General features: G+C 37.4%; 1 protein-coding gene across 1 annotated transcript in view; it reads right to left on the bottom strand.

Annotated features, from left to right (window-relative positions):
* PLD1 (phospholipase D1) overlaps positions 1–22,882 on the bottom strand; it is a 167,113-nt gene that overhangs the window by 112,022 nt on the left and 32,209 nt on the right. Inside the window, exons 4-8 of the mRNA XM_025377614.1 lie at positions 21,393–21,538; positions 20,769–20,874; positions 19,333–19,398; positions 11,972–12,030; positions 10,776–10,868 (exon numbers count right to left, since the gene is read on the bottom strand). Coding sequence (XP_025233399.1) covers positions 10,776–10,868; positions 11,972–12,030; positions 19,333–19,398; positions 20,769–20,874; positions 21,393–21,538 — 470 coding nt within the window. The remainder of the gene's footprint in view (positions 1–10,775; positions 10,869–11,971; positions 12,031–19,332; positions 19,399–20,768; positions 20,875–21,392; positions 21,539–22,882) is intronic.

Raw genomic sequence — 22,882 nt, 5'->3', positions numbered from 1 at the left:
TAAGGCTGCATATAGCAACATGTATTCCTATTTGCCTGCAATTATGGAGTGATTGACTGAATTATTTGAAAACTGAAGTAACAAAATGGGCATAATAGCGCATATCAAAGTAAAGCACTCTAGGTACTTCCACATTATGGAATAGTAAGGTTGGAACGTCTGAATATAAAATAAGTAATACTGTAAATATAGCATGGGAACTCAGTATTTAAAATATATCTATAATAAATCTCTACTGAAACTGGGAATTGCATTATGTTTTAATGGCTTTGTAACTTGGAATTTAATGTAGACAAACCTACATTGATTTCCACATAGTTTCATTTCATTAATTTGTTTTTTAATACATAAGCTATCTCCTTTCTAATAAAAGGGCATAGAATGGATTTAGGATAACTTACAGCAAAGAACATATGTGGTATAGCTCAAAAAAGGAAAAATGTCAAGGTCACAGAAAGTAAATACCTAAAATACCTAACCACAAAGGTAAATATAATTACAGAGATGACACACTCATGTGGGTATAAGCTTCCTGGTTTTTCTTGTCAAATGAATAAATTAAAGAAATAAGTGGATTTCCTCCAAAACTAAATTCCAAACAAAGTTTCTCATTTGGGACCTGACATAAGACAACTGAACAACATAATGAATAATATTCCCGATAACAATTTTCAAAGCAAATATAGAAATTATACATTTTATAAGAGTTCTTATAATGCTCCTCAAGACAAATACCAAGGCTATGATATCAAAGGGTAACCCAGTTTTCCCAGCACTGTTTACTGAAGAGTGTGCACTTTCCCCACAGAATGTTTTTGATGCCTTTGGAAAAATCAGTAGGCTATAGATACATGGATTAATTTCTGAGTTCTCTATTCTGTCCTACTAGTCGTGTGTCTGTTTTATACCAGTATCATACTGTTTTGGTTACTATAGCTTTGGAATATGTTTTGAAGCCAGGTAGTGTGATGCCTCTAGCTTTGGTTTGTTTTTTTGTTGTTGTTTTGCTCAGGATTGCTTTGACTGCTCAGGGTCTTTTGTGGTTTTATATGAGTTTTAGGATTGTTTTTTCTATTTCTGTGAAAATGTCATTAGTATTTTGATCGGGTTGCATTTAATCTGTAGATTGCTTTGGATGGTATGGTCATTTTAACAGTATTAATTCTTCTGATCCTCTTCAATTTTTTTTCATTGGTGTCTTGTAGTTGTTCTTTTTACCAGTCATTAGATATTAGGGTAATTTGATGCTTGGCTTTTATTGAAAGCTCTTCTTAATTATGCCATTCATAAAAACTCCTCTGATTTCTTCCCTTTTTCTTTTTTGTCAATAGATATATTTTTTTCTTTTAACTTTTACTTTAGACTCAGAGGTACAGTTACAGGTTTGTTAAATAGGTAAACTTGTGTCACAGGGGTTTAGTGTACAGATTGCTTCGTCACCCAGGTACTAAGCATAGTATTTGACAGGCATTTTTTTTTTCTGATTCTTTCCCTCCTCCCACCCGCCACCCTCAAGTAGGCCCTAGTATCTGTTGTTGCCCTCTTTGTGTCCATGAGTTCTCGTTATTTAGCTCCCAGTTATAAGTGAGAACATGTGGTATTGGGTTTCCTGTTCCTGTGTTAGTTTGCTAAGGACAATGGCCTCCAGCTCCATCCACATTGCTGCAAAGTACATGATTTCATATGCTGTGTTGTAGATGTACTACATTTTCTTTATCCAGTCTACCATGGATGGGCATTTAGGTTGATTCCATGTCTTTGCTATTGTAAATTGTGCTGCAGTGAAAATACACGTGCATGTGTCTTTACGGTAGAATGATTTATAGTCCTCTGGGTATATACCCAATAATGGAACTGCTGGGTCGAATGGTAATACTATTTTCAGTTCTTTGGGGAATCATCACACTGTTTTCCACAATGGCTGAACTAATTTATGCTCCAACCAGCAGCATATAAGCATTTCCTTTTTTCTGCAACCTCGTCAGCATCTGTTTTTTTGTTTGTTTTTTGATAGCCATTCTGACTGGTGTGAGATGATATCTCATTGTGGTTTTGATTTCATTGCTCTAATGATCAGTGATGTTAAGTATTTTTTCAAATGTTTCTTGGCCACATGTATGTCTTCTTTTGAAAAGTGTTTGTTCATGTCCATTGCCCACTTTTTAATGGAATTGTTTGGTTTTGCTTGTAAATTTGTTTAAATTCCTTATAGATACTGGCTATTAGATCTTTGTCAGAAGCACAGTTTGCAAATATTTTCTTGCATTCTGTAGGTTGTCTGTCTACTCTGTTGATAAATTCTTTTGCTGCGCAGAAGTTCTTTAGTTTAATTAGATCCTATTTGTCAATTTTTGATTTTGTTGCAATTACTTTTGGTGTCTTCATCATGAAATCTTTGCCAGTTCCTATGTCCAGCATGGTTTTTCCTAGGTTGTCTTCCAGGGTTTTTACAGTTTTAGGTTTTACGTTTAAGTTTCTAGTCTAACTTGCATTGCATTTTGTATATGGCCTAAGGAAGGGGTCCAGTTTCAATCTTCTGCATATGGCTAGCCAGTTACCCCAGCATCATTTATTAAGGATGAAGTCCTTTTCCCATTGCTTGTTTTTGTCAGCTTTGTTGAAGATCAGATGGTTGTAGGTGTGCAGTATTATTTCTGGGCTCTCTAATTCTGTTCCATTGGTCTATATGTCTGTTTTCGTACCAGTACTGTACTGTATTGGTTACTGTTGCCCTGTAGTGTAGTTTGGAGTCACGTAACATCATGTCTCCAGCTTTGTTCTTTTTGCTTGGCATTGCCTTGGCTATTCAGGCTCTTTGTTGGTTCCATTTGAATTTTAAAATAGTTTTTTCTAGTTTTGTGAAGAATGTTATAGGTAGTTTGATAGGAATAGCATTGAATCTGTAGATTGCTTTGGGCAGTATGGTCATTTTAATGATATTGTTTCTTCCTATCCATAAACATGGAATATTTTTCCATTTGTTTGTGTCACCTCTGATTTCTTTGAGCAGTATTTTGTAATTCTCATTGTAGAGATCTTTCACCTCCCTAGTTAGCTGTATTCCTAGGTATTTTATTCTTTTTGTGGCAATTGTGAATGGGATTTCCTTCCTGATTTGATTGGAAAGCAATCCCATTCACAATTGGCTTGATTGTTGTTGGTGTATAGGAATGCTAATGATTTTTCTACATTGATTTTGTATCCTGAAACATTGCCGAAGATGTTTATCAGCTCAAGGAGCTTTTGGGAAAAGACTATGGAGTTTTCTAGATACAGAATCATGTCATCTACAAACGAGAATAGTTTCTCTTCCTCTTTTCCTATTTGGATGCCTTTTATTTCTTTCTCTTGCCTCATTGCTCTGGCCAGGACTTCCAATACTATGTTGAATAGGAATGGTGACACAGGGCATCCTTGTCTTGGGCCAATTTTCAAGAGGAATGCTTCCAGCTCATCCAGTCAGTATGATGTTGACGGTGGGTTTGTCATATATGGCTCTTATTATTTTTGAAGTATGTTCCTTCAATGCATAGTTTATTGAGGGTTGTTAAAATGAAGGGATGTTGAATTTTATCAAAAGCCTTTCCTGCATCTATTGAGATAATCATGTAGTTTTTACCTTTTGTTCTGTTTATGTGATGAATCAAATTTATCAATTTGCATATGTTGAACCAACTTTGTAACCTGAGGATAAAGTCTACTTGATCATGGTAGATTAGCTTTTTGATGTGCTGTTGGATTGTGGTTTGAAGGAGACTGAGATATAAAAAACCATATAAAAGATGAACAAATCTAGGAGTTGGTTCTTTCAAAAAATTACTAAGATAAATCAAAACCAGACTGATAAAGAAGAAAAGAGAGAAGATCCAAATAAAACTATTAGAAATGACAAAGAGGACATTGCCATTGATCCCACAGAAATACAAATAACTGTCAGAGACTACTATGAACAACTCCATGCACAAAAACTAAAAAACCTACAAGAAACAGATAAATTCCTGCACACATACATCCCCCTCAAGACTGAACCAGGAAGAAACGGAATCCTTGAGTGGACCAATAATCAGCTCTGAATTAGAATCAGTAACAAATAGGCTACCAACCAAAATACAAAAACAAAAAGCCCAGGATCAGGCGATTCACAGCCAAATTCTACAAGATATACAAAGAAGAGCTAGTACCATTCCTACTGAAACTATTCCAAACAATTGAGGAGGAAGAACTCCTACCCAACTCATTCTATGAGGCCAGCAGCATCCTAACACCAAAACCTGACAGAGACACAACACAAAAGAGAAGACTTCAGGCCAATATCTTTTATGAACATAGATGCAAAACACCTCAACAAGATTTTTTTTTTCTTTCTCAGGAATATATATATATCAAGAAATACATCTATCAACCAGCCTTCTAGGAGTTAGCACCATCTGCACAGGGATCAAGTGCCTGCCCTGAAGTCAGCCTCCCTGGGCTCCAATTCTATCTGCCACTCACTGCTTGTGCGAACTTCAGTGATTGAGCATGATGTCGAAATCTATAACATGAGGACAACATAAGACCTATAACATGAGGACCTAACATCAAGTAACATCAAGTTCATAAGTATTCATGAAGGATTAACTGAGATAACTCACGTATTCATGAAGGATTAACTGAGATAACTCATGCACATACTTAGCACAGTGCCTGGCCCCAATACATGCGAACTATTATAACTAACCTTGTTCTAAACCATGTGAGATTATGGTCTGTTTTAAAAAGATACTTTCTGCCTGTGTTACTACTTGTCATGGCATTAAAATGCAGATAAGCCCACTTGAGCCAGCCCTCCCCTTCTCAGCCTCATCTCCTACTGTTGTCTCCCACAATGTTGGTCAATGTTGGGTCTTCTTTAGACTTGCCAGGTTTCTTCTTTGGGCTCTGTTGTTGCTGTTCCTCTGTCTAAAAACTTTCTTCTAGACAATTCCATGGACAGTCTCTTGTCAATCAAACTTCTCCTTAAAAATCCTTCTACAGGCAGTCTACTGGATCCAAAAAAAGCTATTCTCCATCATCCCTGCCTCATCACCCCAACTCTACTCCATCATGTCCTGCTTTAGCTTCTTTGTTGCACATCTGGAAGTATTTGTCTTCTTGTTTATTGTCTGTCTCCTACAGTACAGCGTAAGATCCCTGGGAACAGGGAATGTGCCTATCGCGTCTACTACTATCTGCCCAATGGCTAGCATTATCTTCTAGCAGCCCAGAGCAAGCTTTCAGGCAAGGCCACCAACTCACCTAAAGAATGGCTGGATGAATGGATTCCAGAGAGTAAATAAAACCGTGTAGACACTATCACTGTCTAAAAATTTTAATTATTGGTACAGCTCAGAGTTCACTAAAGTAAACACTAAGTAAGAAAGTGCTAAGAAATTAAAAATAATGGCGAAAACCACAATTACTTTTGTACCACCATAATACATGCTAAATTTATTTCTTAACATCTATGTATCTCTTTTTCTTAAGACATTATTTGAGATAAGAAAGTTAACTTCCTACCAGGTGCAGAGAAGTTGCTCAATAAATGTGCTGTTGAAGCAGATGTTCTACATTGTAGGAAGAAATGTTTTCTCTGTTTGTCTTTTTTTAAACTTACCTCTCAGACAAGGTCATTATGAGACCTGATTGAAAGTTCAATTTCCTTGTTTGCCTTACTACAATTTGTCACAGAATACATTAAAAAGTGATCAGAATGTATTTTTATGGGTACAAGTAAAAAAAAGTTATGAAGGAGTATCACCTTTAAAAGTAAGTCTCATTTAGACATTAATAAAATAGTGGTCTTGGCCAGGTGCTGTGACTCCCACCAGTAATCCTAGCACTTTGGAAGGCCAAGGTGGGCAGATCACTTGAGCTCAGGAGTTCAAGATCAGCCTGGGCAAGATGGCAAAACCCCATCTTTACAGAAAAATACAAAAATTAGCCAGGTGTGGTGGTACGCACCTGTATCCCTGCTACCTGGGGGGCTGAGGTGGGAGGATTGCTTGAGCTCAGGAGGTTGAGGCTGCAGTGAGCCGAGATTGGAGATTGTACCACTGCACTCCAGCCTTGGTGACAAGGTGAGACCCTGTCTCCAAAAAAAAAAAAAAAAAAAAAGCCTGTGACTGTGAGAAACTTTCTAAACTAATTTTGTCAACTATATGTTATCCTCTATATATGCTTTCTGGTATTTTAAATCCCAAAAATGTGACTCAGAGAATACTTATTATTAATATGGAACCAGGGCTTTAATCTTCACAGAAAGATGTACACAATTTACAGTGATGATACATTTCATTCCAGGGAGGATCGTATCTTTTTAGATTGTCCTCATTGACTTATTATGTAAACTAGTTCAATCATTGTGGAAAACAGTGTGGCGATTCCTCAAGGATCTAGAACTAGAAATACCATTTGACCCAGCCATCCCATTACTAGGGATATACCCAAAGGATTATAAATCATGCTGCTATAAAGACACATGCACACGTATGTTTATTGTGGCACTATTCACAGTAGCAAAGACTTGGAACCAACCCAAATGTCCATCAGTGACAGACTGGATTAAGAAAATGTGGCATTTTCTTAATAGTTTCTTGATTATTGGCATTTTCTTGATAGTTTTCTTAGCAAACTATCACAAGAACAGAAAACCAAACACCGCATGTTCTCACTCAGAGGTGGGAAGTGAACAATGAGAACAACTGGACAAAGGATCCTTCCTGGTGTGTGAAGGATCATCACACACCGGGTCCTATTGTGGGGAGGGGGTAAGGGGGAGGAATAGTATTAGGAGATATACCTAATGTAAGTGACGAGTTAATGGGTGCAGCACACCAACATGGCACATGTATACATATGTAACAAACCTGCACGTTGTGCACATGTACCCTAGAACTTAAAGTATAATAATAATAATAATAAATGTAATCCAAAGTTTAAAAAGAGGGGGCATATTTCTTCTATGTAACAAAGTATTTCCCTCACCTTTCCTAGCTGCTGCTTCTCATAAGGGTTAAATCCAAATGTCAGTTTTTCAGGGAGCCTTTCCTTGACTCCCAGAGCTAAAGTCACCCTCTCTAATCCCCAGATCCCTCACAGAACATTTTTCCCCTTTAAAGCTCTCATCGCTACCTGAATTTATACAATTTACATTAATTGTCAGCTTAGTGCCTGCATTTCCCCTCTAATAGAACTCCATGAGGGCAGAGACTTCATCTTGTTCACTACTTTTTCACAAGAGTATGTCACAATCTGGCATACATTAGGCACTCGATAAATGACTGAATAAACCAGACCATGGCTTCCATTCCTTGAGCTGATGCCTTCGGTTGGTTGAGTTGTCCCAGAAGTAAACTCTGAGATACGGATGTATACAAACGAGTTTAATAAGGGGGCACCAGGAAGCACCATTAGGGAAGGATAGAAAGAAAGAGCAAGGAAGGAAGCCACACAGAGTGGATTTTCATGCGTTTTATTGTGAGCAACTGTGCCGTAACCCAGCTGAGGAACGCTGGGACACAGTGTAGAGAATGCTGCAGAATCACCCCACCTGAGGAGCAGGGGCTGGACTCTGATCAGTTCTTGGCTGATGGCTGCTCCGGGGAGCTGCTGACACTTCCCAGACTGCTGTGCACACAGACAGATGGGTTCTGACAGCCTCCAGAATCTTTGGTCAAAGAATCACAAATGCTTAAGGTTACAGTCTGAAAACTGTGGTTGGTATGTAGCAGCTGATTTGGGCACTTAATTACTAGGGAGGAATGGTCAGAAGGAATCCCCAAGTTTCTAGAAGTTAGAGAAGTGTATTTGAAAGCAAATACATTTTTTAGTATATTATTTCCCTTTTTATTTTAGTAAAACTTTTTTCCTTTACAAAAATTTTCAATTTTCTTTAATCTTCTGATCTTTTCCTTATAATTTCTTCTGTCCTTTCAAAGTCCACAAAGTAAAGGCCCAACTTAATGGTATTTTTTTGTTGGGAGTATATCTGAAATTGATATGTGTAAAGGTAGATGCCAGTATTAATTTTATACATTTTGAATATACACATAGCTCAATTCCACATTTATCATTTTCAATTTGGGGGAAATATTATATATACAGATAAAATATTTATAACTGATTTCTTAAGTGTTGTAATAGTTTTTCAAAACCCCAGTACATTGTTATTGCAACAGTTTTTGTCTATTATTTGCCAAACTTGGGGGATACAGATAAGAATCAGATGAAAATATTGTTCCTCAAGGAGTTTTTAATTGGTAAGACATAAGACATAAAATAAAGTTTTCTGTCTATATTACACTTACCATGATAAACATTTTTCACAAATGTAAGTCTAAAATTACCATCCCTGAAGTCTGCACAATTTTACTTAAGTATTTTTTAAAGTGTACAGTTTAGTTTGATGTTTAGCATATTCACAAAGTTGTATAACCGTCACCACTATCTAGTTCCAAAATATTTTCATTGGCCCAAAAAGAAACCCCATACTAGTATCAAATTAATACAAAGCAACCTCCTCCCCATTCCCTGGAAACAAACCCTTTATCTACTTCTGTCTCTACAGATTTGTCTATTCTGAATATTTCATATAAATAAGAATCATATAATATGTGCCTTTCTGTATCTGGATTTTTTCATTTACCATGTTTTCAAGGTTCATCGACATTATAGTATGTATCAGAACTTCATATGCTTTTTCATTTAATTTTAAATTTTTATTCAGATGAATTCACATATCATAAAACTTACCTTTTAAAAGTTTACAATGCAAAGGTTTTTAGCATATTCACAAAGTTGTGCAACCGTCACTACCATCTTATGTCAGAATATTTTCATCACCCCATAAAGAAACTCCATGACCATCAGTGGTCTTCATTTCTTTTCTTTTTTTTATTTATTTTTCATTTCTGTGGGTACCTAGTAGGTCTATATATTTATGGGGTATATGACATACTTTGATACAAGCATACAATGTGTAATAATCACATCAGGATAAATGGGGTATCCATCACCTCAAGCATTATCCTTTATGTTACAAACAATTCAGTTATACTTTTAGTTATTTTAAAACATACAATTAAACTAGTATTGACTATAGTCACCTGTTGTGCTATCAAATACTAGATCTTAATTATCCCATTTGTTTGTATCCCTTAACCATCCCCACTACCCGCCTCCATGCTGCCTTTCCCCCAGCCTCTGATAAAATCTCCATGAGTTCAATTGTTTTAATTTTTAGCTCCCACTAGTAACTGAGAACATGCAAAGATTGTCTTTCTGTGCCTGGCTTATTTAACTTAACATAATGACCTCTAGATCCATCCATGTTGTTGCAAATGACAGGATCTCATTCTTTTCTATGGCTGGATAGTACTCCATTGTGTATATGTACCACATTTTCTTTATCCATTCATCTGTTGATGAACACCTGAGTTGCTTCCAAATCTTGGCTGTTGTGAATAGTGCTGCAACAAAGATGGAAGTGCAGATATATCTTCGATATACTGATTTCCTTCTTTTGGGTATATACCTAGAAGTGGAATTGCTAGATCATATGGTAGCTGTATTTTGAGGTTTTTGAGGAACCTCAAACTGTTCTCCATAGTGGTTGCACTAATTTACATGCCCATCAACAGTGTATGATGGTTCCCCTTTCTCCATATCCTCACCAGCATTTGTTACTGCCTGTCTTTTGGATAAAAGCCATTTTAACTGGAGTGGATGATATCTCATTGTGGTTTTCATTTGCATTTCTCTGATGATCAATGATATTGAGCACCTTTTCATACACCAGTTTGCCATTTGTATGTCTTCTTTCAAGAAATGTATATTCAGATCTTTTGCCTATTTTTAAATCAGATTATTTTAAAATCAGATTTTTTTTTTCCTGTAGAGTTCTTTCTGGTTCTTAATCCCTTATTACACAGGTAGTTTGTAGGTATTTTCTCCCATTTTGTGGTTTATCTCTTCACTTTGTTGATTGTTTCCTTTGCTGTGCAGAAGGTTTTTAACTTGATGTTATTTATTCCTTTTATGGCTGGATAATATTCCACTGTATGGGAATATCACATTTTTGTTTATTCATTCATCAATTGATGAACATTTGAATTGTTTCCACTTGTAAGGCTATTATCCATAATACTGCTATTATAATACTGCTATGGAAAAGTTTTAGTGTAGACATATTTTTTTCAGTTCTCCTAGGTGAATCCCTGGAATTGCTGGGACATGTGGAAACTACGTTTAACAGTTTAAAGAACTGCCAGACTGTTTTCCAAAGTGGCTGCACCATTTTACATTTCCATTAGCAATATCTGAGGTTTCTCTACAGAAAATATTCCAGTTTCTCTACACCCTCACCACCATTTGTTATTGTCCATCCCTTTCATTATAGCCATCCTAACGGTGTGAAATTGTATCTCACTGTGGATTTGATTTACATTTCCATAATGACTAGTAATGTTGAGCATCTTTTTGTATACTTACTAGCCATTTGTACATCTTCTTTGGCTGGCCAATTTGTGCCTTCTGTGTCCTTGGGTTTTCATGAATATAATTTGTACACTTAGCCTACAAGTTCAGCTTTGGGTAGAATATTTAAATGAATGCTGGAACTTGGATTTTAAAATATAACTAAAAATTTCTTCTGTCATGACTTTTAAAGGATTTATAATTTAAAACTGGTATGTAAAACTAACCCAAATACCCAGTGTATTAAAACAAACAAACACACAAAACTTACTAATTCCTACCTTTTTGACCATCTGTAGCAGGCTCTTCCCTGACCACAGCAATTCAAGCCTGGTATTCTGTGTCCTCCAGATCTTTTCATTATCATACCTTCTCTGAAATAGACATAAAATTAACCCATCACCTTCAAATTTCCTGCTCCCACTTAGCTTGTATAGCCTCCCAACATGGGACTAAATAAACCATCTCATTCTCACACGACTTTCCTCCCTACTCTCTCCTCCTCGCTCTCAACTAGCTCAGTACCCTAATTGTTAGGCTGGGTACTCTACAGATGAACCCTAAGACATACTGGTGAGATATAGCCCCTTCAGCATTCAGGGCGTTGTGATTCTGTTGTGCACTACACAAGACCTTAAGCATTCTGTCTCCTGGCTCTAAATGTTGAGTGTTCCCTCCTCAACATTGTGACACTGTGACAAACTAAAAAAAGACTCCATGCATTTCCACATGCCTGCACAGGGATGCTTCACCTGCTGTTGAGACCATGGTGCATCTCACACACAGATTCCAGGACATCCCTGTGTCTCTTCACACACAGTTCTAGCAAACTAACAAACTAGTTGAGCTAATTGAGCCATGCCAAAGGAAGCAGAGCACAGCTACTAGTTTTGAAAACAATATCTTAATTCTGAAAAATGTGACAAGAAAAAGCAATAACAAAGGCTAAACTTAAAAAAAAAAACTTTTTGAAACAACTATCAACAACGCTCTTAACTAGAGCTTGAAAGTTAAGCTCTTTATGTTTTCAAGCTCTAATATTGTGAAGGAAAATCATAAACTTCCATCTGGTTATACAACATATATTTTACATAGTATTATTTTAAAGCAATCATCAAAATGAGTATAAACATTTAACTTTATAAGGGATTATAAAAGGAGATCTTATATACTTGATTTTTAATGTATTCTCCTACACATCATACTTGCTATAGGTATTGGACACTTCCACTGTTGGGTTAGAAAGAATCTGTGCTGTAAGCACATGACAAAGACAGTGGAGCAGTTGCTACCATTGTTTATCACGGGAGATGCTCTGATTTGTATGAGTAATTCCATCAGTTGCTTTAACTCTACTGGGGAGAAGAGAAGCTAGCAGTAAAGCCAGGAGGACTCCATCACCATGGCATGCTGCTATATTAAGTGTTAATGCATATCAACTTTTCATACTTCTCTTTCAAGGTTTATTGCAACTTACATGCCCTTTGGTCCCAAATCACGGATGAAAGATAGCTGGCTTATATCAAGAAACTCTGTCTGAAAAGAGGCAAAAAAATCCATCTTTAGCAAGCAAAACAATTCAAATTTATGCATTAAAAAACATGTATTAGGTATAGCTGTGTGTAAATACTGTTTGGTGTGTTCCACAGACTACAGAGATCAATAATAATGGCATTGCCCTAAAAGAGTGCAGATTAGAAGTATATAAATAATGAAGACACACCCTACTAGATCTTCTAAATCTCAAAAGAGTGATGTGTGCCCTAAGATACAGAGATAAAATGCTCAAGAAGCTTGGAGAGAGAGAGAGTCTATTCCCAATATTCTTTCATGTTTGTTTTTGTTGCGCAGGGTGGATATTGTGTGGCACAGTGTACACTCAAACAATAAAAGAATGTGAGAAGCGAGTGATACTGGTGCAGGACCTGGAAGATGGACACGATTTGGGCACACGGAAATGGGAGATGAATGGGGGGCTAGAACAGAAGGTCCAAAAAGGTTATAGGATGTACAGTTGGGTTACAGTGAGTAAAATGAAGGAAAAAATGAAAAATTAAACAGGCTGAAAAGAGAGTGGGGAGGGCTTTGAACATCAGGCATAACAAAAAGAATGATTTTTAATGAGTTGAAGAGGAAGAGAATTTTAGGCCCACCTTCACTGTATTGGAAGGTTAAAAACTGTAAATATTATAACAACAACTGTGGCTGTGCTTACTGAGTGCTATGTGTTGGTGTTATGCTAACCATTTTTCATGCATTATCTCAAACCCCTTTGAAGCAGGTGCTATATTTCCCATTGTACAGAAGAGGAAACTGAGGTTTAGAGTAGGCATAAGCAAATATTTTCCACAAACAGCCAGACAGTAAATATTTTGGGCTTTGTGGGCATACATTTCATTTTGCAGTTACTCTGCTGTTGTAGCACGGAAATAGCCATAGACACATATATAAATGAATAACTGTGGTTGTGTTCCAATAAAACCTTATATATGGATATAAAACATGAAGATAATCTAATTTTTATGTGTCACAAAGTATTATTATTCATTTGATTTTTTCAACCACTTAAAAATATAAAAACTATTCTTAGTTCACAGAACATACAAAAACAGGCAATGGGCAATGGGGAGGATTTGGTCCACGGGCCCTAGTTTGCAGGCCTCTGTTTTAGAGAAGTCAAGTAAGTTGTCCAAGATGACACAGTTAAGAAGGGATTACCTCAGTATGATTAACTCATTATGAAGTCAGACCAAAGTCAGCGCCCTCAAAACTAAGCTGCAAAAGCCAAAAGTCATTCAACATTTATCTAACTCAAATTGCATTCCTTGCGTATTCTAGGTAGGTGAGAGCCAGATGTAAATGTGGAGGCATAGAGGGAAAAACAAATCAACATTATGTAATGGTTAGCATATGCAGATTTGCAGATTTTTTAAAAACGTGACAAAGAATAAGTTCAGTTCCTTACACCATGTCAATAACAGCCTTGATAGACAACAGAGACTAAAAGGATACTCTCCCAGCATTAGGAAGCAGATGGGAGACCAAATATAGAAAACACTCCCCTCAATGAAGTTCTGTGGGATGAACCACCCTAGATGCATGTGAAAGTAGTTACAGAGTTATAGAGCAGTGGAGGGCAACCACCTCCTAGCTGACATGACATCATCACAGAGGCAGGGGCATTTGATCTAGGTTTGTAAATGGGATTAACAAAACAAAAGTTTTCCATGACAGTTTTATATGTGATTGGACACATCTAACACTACTCTTGTTAAAAAAAAAAAAAAAAATTACAAATATCTCAAGACTTTCTATCCTTGTAAGGTTAATTTAAATGCTTGCATTTTTCTCTTTTCTTGGGGTTATTTGCAGAAAATAGTCTTTAAAATTCAAAAAGACTTATCGTTTTAAAATCCTAAGTCAAAGGTATCTTCATACAGCATTTTTTAAATTGAGAATTTAAAAAGTCAAGGTCTCACCCAGGCATACTGGCTCACGCCTGTAATCCTGGCATTTTGGAAGGCCAAGGTGGGTGGATCACTTGAGGTCAATAGTTCAAGACCAGCCTGGCCAACATGGCAAAACCCCATCTCTACTAAAAGTACAAAAATTAGCCGAGTGTGGTGGTGCATGCCTGTAATTCCAGCTACTCAGGAGGCAGAGGCTGAGGCAGGAGAATCACTCGAACCCGGGAGGCGAGTTTGCAGTGAGCGGAGATCGTGCCCCTGCGCTCCAGCCTGGGCAACACGGTGGGACTGTCTCAAACAAAAACAAAAACAAAAACAAAAACACCTCAAGGTCTTTACATTTCATTTCTTATATAAAACAGTGATTCACTCAGTATCATGCATTTTTATCTGGTTTGTGAAAACGCTTCTTAATTGGAAAATGTAGTAACCTATGGGTTATTGGAAATGACTCACAGATTGCCAGCCATAAAATCCAAAATATTTTAAAATCCTAAGTCATAACTTTTATCTCTAGCGAGCAGACAAATAATGTCAGTCCTACTTTACATTTGAAGACTATGAAGCCACTAATCTAAATAAGAAAAAAAGTTCTTATTTACATAGCTGTTATCATCAAATAGCTGACAACAGAAATATTCTCCGAAATCATTCAGAAATCGTAACTTTTGGAGTATCACAACAAAACTGCTAAGTGTAAAGAGTCTCAGCCAAGTAGATAAGCACACATTAATAATGTAGAAAATTGAAAGTTACACATTAATATGAAATTTAATTTATCCTAATGGCTTAGTAAAGTTTGACTGGAGAGAGATTTTAAGAAGGAACCAGGCCTATTATATAGAAAAGAACATATCTGGCAATAAAAGTTTTTCTAATAGAGTTATCAAATTGAAAGTAAGTGTGTCAGGGTCAACTGAGAGGCAAACCTAACTAATAAAAATTAAAATTTAACAAAGATGATGTTGTCTAAACTTCTTAGTACGTCTTCAGTGATAAGAATTCTATTCTCCATTTGGGCAAGCGATTCTCAGGAATAAGAATTTAAAGATCAATTTAGCCTAACAGTATTTCACGGGGCTTATTCTATTGATCTTTTGAGTAATGTATAATCAATACCTTTTTGTCTTTGTTTTTTGGCAAAGGAATTTGTAAAATATGAATACAACTGAAATAATGTTGCAATGCAATAATGTTCTTGGCACTAGGTGGAAAGTGGTCCCAAGTAAAAAATTCCAACGTGATCTACCAATTGGATACTAAAAACGTTAGAGAAACAGAGAAGCAAAAATATTTCTATGTCAAGAGACAAACAACAAACCCGAGGGGTAACAAAAAATCCTGAAAATCACTTGGCAATCACGTACACACTGCCCCTTCCACCCATCCTTGTATTGTAAGAGAAGGGTGACTTTCAGAGGCTCCTTTTATTTCCCAGGTAGCAAAAACTCAAGTAAATGGCCAGGTGGAAAATTATCAGATACAAGGAAGGTAAGAGCATCGAGCTGGGCAATTTCCTTGTAGACTCAGGTACTCCAGGAAAGGCAGGGAACAAAGAGGACATGTAATCTATGAAGGAAACTGGGAGGCTGGACAAAGGCCTAAAGTCCTTCTAAACGCTAAGACTCAATCGTAAGAAAGAAAACATTTCCCTTAATTCGAAAAGGCAGCTGTTCAAATTAGTACAGCTTTTCCCTGTTGGAATGAAAACACTGCGTGCATGTTTATTCTTTACCTACTCTTCCCCTCAAGTTAAAGCTCATTCTACAAAACAAGGGAGAGATGAACACAGTATTACTGATCTGTGGCATGTTTTATCCAAGATTTGAAGCTAATCATCTTCTTGGGGATAAGGAATCTGAGTCACATGAATTAAATGATTCACTTCAAGGTAGAGATATGATCCTATCAGTTTAGGGCCCTTCTCTTGGAAATTGTACAGTTTGTTCCATTTCTAGATTTCAATCTCACGTATGAAAAAGGTACATTTACTGCTCCTTATTCCTCTTATTTTAATTCCCTGGAAAATAAACATTTTCCAGTTACTAATTAAAATGCCTAGCTAGTGAGTTCTCTACCACAGCCAGCACTAATACAATTTCAGAATACAAAAGGAATTCCTGTTTGAGATTTTTTTATATGTTATTACACAACTCAGATATTGGTATTTTTTACATATTTATGCTTAGAGTAAAGGGGAAATACATTTGTCCTCATTTTACAAATGAGCAAAGAAAACTGAACAAATCACCCATAGTCTCTGAGGGGACTGTCTGATGATGACTACACTAAAACACTAGGATGCTCTGTTTTGCAGAAGCGTAAGAAGGAAAAAAAAAGAATTAAAATCAGACCAAGTCTTCATAATCATGGGAGAAAAGTCTGAGCACAAACCCAACCAATGACTATAAAGTGAGAGGAAAGAACTGTCCATGTCTAATTTCAGAGGCCATTTAAGAAAAATAATGTCAGTGCTTAGAACCCTAAACCAAATTCCTTTGGCAAAAATCCTATTATACAAACACCTTTATAATAAATTTATCTCCACTTTTTTTTTTTTTTTTTTTTTAAAGGCAGAGTCTTGCCCTGTAGCCCAGGCTGGAGTGCAGTGGCACAATCGTGGCTCACTGCAACCTCTGCCTCCCAGGTTCAAGCGATTTTTCTGTCTCAGTCTCCCAAGTGGCTGGGATTACAGGCGCCCATCACCACGCCTGGCTAATTTTTGTATTTCTAGTAGAGACAAGGTTTCATCATGTTGTCCAGGCTGGTCTCGAACTCCTGACCTCAGGTGATCTACCTGCCTCAGCCTCCCAAAATGCTGGGATTGTAGGCATGAGCCGCCATGCCCAGCCCTATCTCCACTTTTTAAAGTGGTCTAACTTTACCAAGACATTTCTAAGCTGACCATAGCATTTTAGTTTAGTTCTCAAACTCCTGATGATAAGAATCACTTGAGCTATTTGTTAAACACACTTGTTCCAAATACAGATCTGGATGGTCCTATAGAGATTAAGAACATATCCTGTTCAGTCCCTTGACCTCTGATCCATGATTCTATCTGCTTAAGGACCTGAATTCACTTAAAATAGGTTTGTTTTATACTTATAAAAGTGTAAATTTATTATATACATGTTAAAATAATTTTTAATATGCTTTTTACAGACAGTAAAGCATTTTTAACAAACAGTTTTTTAATATTTCTCACAATTATTGAAGAAAACACATAGATTCCAATCTCATTTCACAAATATGAGGCAGAGGCCTACAGATCTAGTCTTTAGGCCAGACTACATTTAAAGAAAAAGAATGTTAGAGAATTAATGTATATCAAATTGTATCCTGTGCTTGAATCATATTGAACAATTCAGCTGTTGGAGAGAATAATCTCAGTAACCATCAAAAATGAAAGGGAGCCTGGGTGCGGTGGCTACGCCTGTAATCCCAGCACTTTGGGAGACCGAGGTGGGCGGATCACAAGGTCAAGGGATCGAGACCATCCTGGCCAACATGGTGAAACCTTGTCTCTACAAAAAATACAAAAATTAGCTGGGCTTAGTGGCGGGCGCCTGTAGTCCCAGCTACTTGGGAGGTTGAGGAAGGGGAATTGCTTGAACCTGGGAGGCGGAGGTTGCAGTGAGCCGAGGTCATGCCACTGCACTCCAGCCTGGGCAACAGAGTGAGACTCCGTCTCAAAAAAAATAAAAAATAAAAAATAAAAAGGAAAAAAATAGAAAAAGAAAATAAGAGGGAGAATCTTCTCAGCCAGTTGCTAATGAGGCTTTCCCTTCCAAAGGAAATGTTTATAGGTCACTCTGGAATTTCTAAATACAACATGGCTTAACTTTGAAAATATTTTTATGACCAGAAAAGTATTAAAATGAACATTTTTTAAACGTAAACATTCTTTAGTCAATAGTAGAATCCCAAATGTAGAAAAGTACATAAAAAGAGAAGAATGAACTCACCAAGAACTGTTAAAGCCAAAAGAAATAGTAAAAGTAAAGTCACAGGCAGGCAGAAAAGTAAAAGAAATGGAAAATTATTGCATATGGGTACTAATACACATTTAAATAATTGTCTGTTGTCTGATTTCAGACAACACAACAGGAGGTATCATTTTTATTAACAATAGTAGTAGTATCCTTATTCATTATGTTATTTCAACAATACAAGTTACTGAGTCCCAGAAGAAAAGAAACCCCTGCCTCCCATCATCCTTCTCTTGAGATTCTCTGGTGCAATCTGAATTCCTGTTTTCCTCAGAAAACCCTTCTCCAGGTTTACCAAGACATAGAAGCTCCCTCAAGTCCATCGAATGCCCCAGTGCAAGCTGCTGCAGGAGGCAGGTAGTGACCTAGACTCAGGTCAGCTGTGTGCAATTGGGACCAGCTGGATGTATATTTGGACCAGACTCCAAACTGTGTGTTGCAAGGCAGCAGCGAGGCAGCTCCTGTTCTGAGAAACTCACAGAGCCAATTGCTCTTGAATCCTCTCCAAAATACACTAAGGTCTTTCCTCTTTCTTTTTATGTGTTTATGTGATGCCATTCTCTAAACTAGTGGCCAAATCACAATTGCACCAACTCTTGAGTTCTGCACACATATAATATAGATGCACACGGCCCCATAACAATACAATTCATACAAAGGCATACATACACCCAATAAACCAGTGCATTCTCAGTTATCCAGACCTCTGGATAATTGAAGGCTAAACCTTTAAAAACACCCCACCTTTAACAGCTCAGAGCTAATTGTTAGCTGACACTAGGAAACCTACTCCCTCCCTGCTTGCCAGCTGCATAACCCAAGCTTAATTTCTGTGGCTGCATCTAAGCCCCATCACCTCTTCTCTCTTTACTTGGATTCCTCAAGCGTTTTTTCTTTCCTAGCTTTTCCCATGCTTCTCACTTTGGAATGAAAAGACAGGCCTTTAACAGGCATGACAAGCCAATCAGATGGCAACCGCCCTACCCACCACAAAATCTTTAGGCATTCAACTCCCCTCAACTGTTTTCATCACTTACTACTCAACAGTTACTCTTTGTAGCTAAAAATGTTTTTTGGCATTTTCCTGGAAACCTGAGAAGAGAAGAAGGCTGATTTCTAGATAATCTAGCTTATAGCAGCATTTCAAGTTCATTTAAATCTATTTTTATAGACATATTAAGTTCATTCAACTTTTTTAAACAGCATCACACCATTGTAAACTGGACCTTGCTGTCAAATCAACTTTGTATTCACTTAATTTAATTCAAGGACGAATGTAGATGTGGATACAATCACTTGTGTTAATAAAATGATCCAAAATTTAGCTGACAATTTACTATAGTGAAAATTACTCCAAACTCAAATCACTGACTAGTACTTACTGTGGCATGATAGTTTCGATACATGGGCATTTTTAGTATCTTTGTCAAGTAATCTTCCAGTTGTTTCTGTAATGCAAATAATTTAGGTAAGTGTTAACATGGTCATATTTATTTTTAAAAATTAAACAGTAGTGACAATGATCAGATCATCATTTTCATCTTAACTTGTATAAGTTATTCAATTATTTAATGATATAATCATGGAGCAAGGAATCCTGAATGGCATTAGTCTGTCATTTCCATAATTCTCTTGAACTGTTATTTAAATATCTTCTTACTTTTTAACTTTCCATATGCTTAGGTCTTCTATAAACTGCTGACAAGCCCTGAGCTATATAGTCTTTTAATCCTCCATAGCTATTATAGCAGGACTTGCTATAAGTTGTTTTAAAGAATTTGTTGATATTACCAAAAACTTTCATTTTTTTTTTCAATTCTAACACTGAACTTACTGAAAGATACACTACAATGTTTAAACAGCTTTCCAGGAAAAAAAGTGGAGAGAGGTTAAACGGCTTTCTAGTAGAATGTACTGATTTTAAATATACTAAACTGTGTGTGGAGGCAGATGGGGAGTAGAGGGATATAGGCTTGGGGCACTGGAGCAACAGATGTCAATCATATTGACCATGATATAAAATTCAGCATGGTTTTGCTTAATCACTAAGTTTCATTTTCAGTTGAATTCACACATGTGCACACAGTAAACCAACACTATATAATTGTATATGTCTAAGTATCTTGGAAAATATTTGGTCCAGATACCTACAGAGATTTTAGCCAAGATGACAACTACAAAGGAGAAATCAAACATTCCCTCTGGAACATGAATGTTTCAGATTACCAAACAGAACTGACAGAAATTAACAAACACTTGTTCACTTTCTAGTAAAAAAAAAAAATTAATCGTCCACACTCTGCAGCACCCATCTTGGAAGCAGGCAGAAGTGCCTCTCCCCTGGAGTTTTCTGTCCCCGGGCTGTGCCGGTCTGTACTCCGTCATACTCTTCTCAGGCCCTAACTGCTCCATCTATAGTTTAGGAATGAGATTTTACATATATTTAAGATGGGCTATTACGAACACAGAAGCTTATGTATGGAAATATATTATTTTAAAAGAGTAGATCTCAAAATCCACAACAATGAGTTCAATCTTTGACTCACAATAAGCTCAAAAAGGTTCTAGTCGGGAGAACAGCTTCTTCATAACGTTAAGTCCTAACCAAGAACGATCTTCCCCTTCTGAGAAAATGCATTGTATGGCTTGGGGAAAGAAGGGACTGCCTAACTAGTTCCAGAAAAGCTAAACCAGCCCGGGGGATCGATGAGTGGATGAGAGGAGTTGTAGCCAGGCCTACTTCACCCCTCAGTAGATGCTGTGTTTCTACAGCACTGCAAAATTAGGTTCAAAACAACAGAATAGTGAAGCAACGTACTCTTCTACCAAGGAATTGTTCTTCTCTTATCATGTTTTCAGATGAACGGGGCAAACTGGGCATCTCTCGAGGCTCCTCTCTGACGTTTTGCCTCCTAAATGTGTGTCTAAAACACAAACACACAGAATGCAAACACTTACTAGATTATTCTGTGACTATGACTTTAATGTATGTTTCATGAGATGGCATATTTTTAAGACACTATTTAATTGAAAATATCTACCAACAATAGACTAGTTAGCCAATACTGTGAATTAAATACACTTTTTATTTATTTATTTTAGAGACTGGGTGTGCTCTGTTGCCCAGGATGGAGTGCAGTGGTACAATCATGCTCACTGTAGTTTTAAACTCTTGGGCTCAAGCAATCCCCCTGTTGCAGCTGAGTAGGTAGAACTACTAGCTACCACCACGTGCCACCGCATCCAGCTAAATTTTTCATTTTTTTTGTAGAGAGGAGGTCTTGCTACGTTACCCAGGCTAGTCTCAAACTCATGGCCTCAAGTGATCCTCCTGCCTCAGCCTCCCAAAGTGGTGAGATTACAGGCGTGAGCCACCACACCCAGCCAAAATACACTTTCCATTCAACTTGTATACTGGCATAATTAATTCCAAAATGGTTACCTTCTGGTGGGAATGGGGATTCGGATAAAGGCTTTGTACTTGAGCAGCTCTCTGTGAAATTCTTGAAAGTGCTTGAATTTCCTCTTAACTTGCCATTTAAATTCCCCATGTGTTAATTCAATAGTGTAAAGATTAATACTTGGTACCTACAGTGATACATAAAAATGTTTGATATTTTAGATAACAACAAAAATTCCAAAAGCTTTCAGTGAACAATATTTAATTAGTAACAGGGAAGTATACTCAAGTCCAGCCTACTTATTTTATGTAAGTACTTAAGTAAATTTCTTTCAAAAGCAGCCAATTACAGAAATAATATTCCCTAAATGTTCACTTGATGAATTACATAAGACAAACTTTTGATCACACGAGACGATTCCTACAAATGCTATTCCTCCAACATACGTGTGTGTGTGTGCATCCACGCACACACACACCTGAAACAAGGAACTAGGTGGAGGAGACAATGAGAGAAGGCCCTAATGAGTCTTCAGGGGTCCAGTCCACAAATACAAGCAGTGAACCAGGCAATTGGCAGGGGTGAGAGGTATTGTATACTAAATGCACCATCTTGGCTGTTTTTGTTCTTCAGAAATGGCATGACATGCCTTCTCTCCTTCTCCTGTGAAACACATTCCAAGGTCCAGCCTTGTCTATACCACCCACCCACCCTGAGGAGCCACCAGTATTAAGGAGGCATGGGTGGAGAAAGTGAATGCGGTAATGAGTATACAGTGTACATTTGTATAATATTATACATATGTATTATCATTACTAAATCTTCATAACAAGCCTATAAGGTAAGCACTGTTATACCCCTTATTCAGAAGAGGAAACAGGAACAGAGATGTTAAGTCACTCGTTCAAGATCACAAGGCAAAGATGAATTAAATCATGCAGTTTGGCTCTAGAGTCTGTCATTTACCCCCACATGTTAACTATCTTTCAATCTAAATGCTGGCAGGTGAAAAAAGAAAACAAAGCTCATCTTAGAGACATTTCTGAGTGAGTTCAGCTCAGTGGTGTATCAGGGAGACATGGACCCGAGTTACAGGGAAAGCCTAAACCAGAGGCTGACACCCAAGTGAGTGCAGGCTGGAAGTCAGTACATGTGCAGGTAAGCTGGGACACAGCACGAGGCAAAACCACCCAGAAAGCGATGCAGCGCATGCCACCTCCAAAAGACAAGGAGGAAGGGAAGGCGAAGCTGTGCCCTGAGGCATCTGTGCTTCCCCTGAGGCAGGAGGCAATGGTGGCCTTACTCTGCCATGGCTAGAGCTTAGCCTGAAGGGACAAAAGTCACCACCCTGCAGCCATTTTCCTCCCCTGGAGACTTAACAACTGCAAAATCCAGGCAGGAACAGAGAAAAGGAGCTACCCTAAAGCTTTCTTCTAGTCCAATCCATTTCAAAGGATTTGATTGCTGAAGACATTTTACTCCAAAGCCTTTTCAGCGTTCAATGAAAAAGCACATGAATGAGGACTAAAGG

This window comes from Theropithecus gelada, chromosome 2, assembly GCF_003255815.1.
Source record: "Theropithecus gelada isolate Dixy chromosome 2, Tgel_1.0, whole genome shotgun sequence".
NCBI lineage: Eukaryota > Metazoa > Chordata > Mammalia > Primates > Cercopithecidae > Theropithecus > Theropithecus gelada.
The sequence above is the reverse complement of the archived record's forward strand: the minus strand, read 5'-3'. Positions and strand labels throughout refer to the sequence as shown.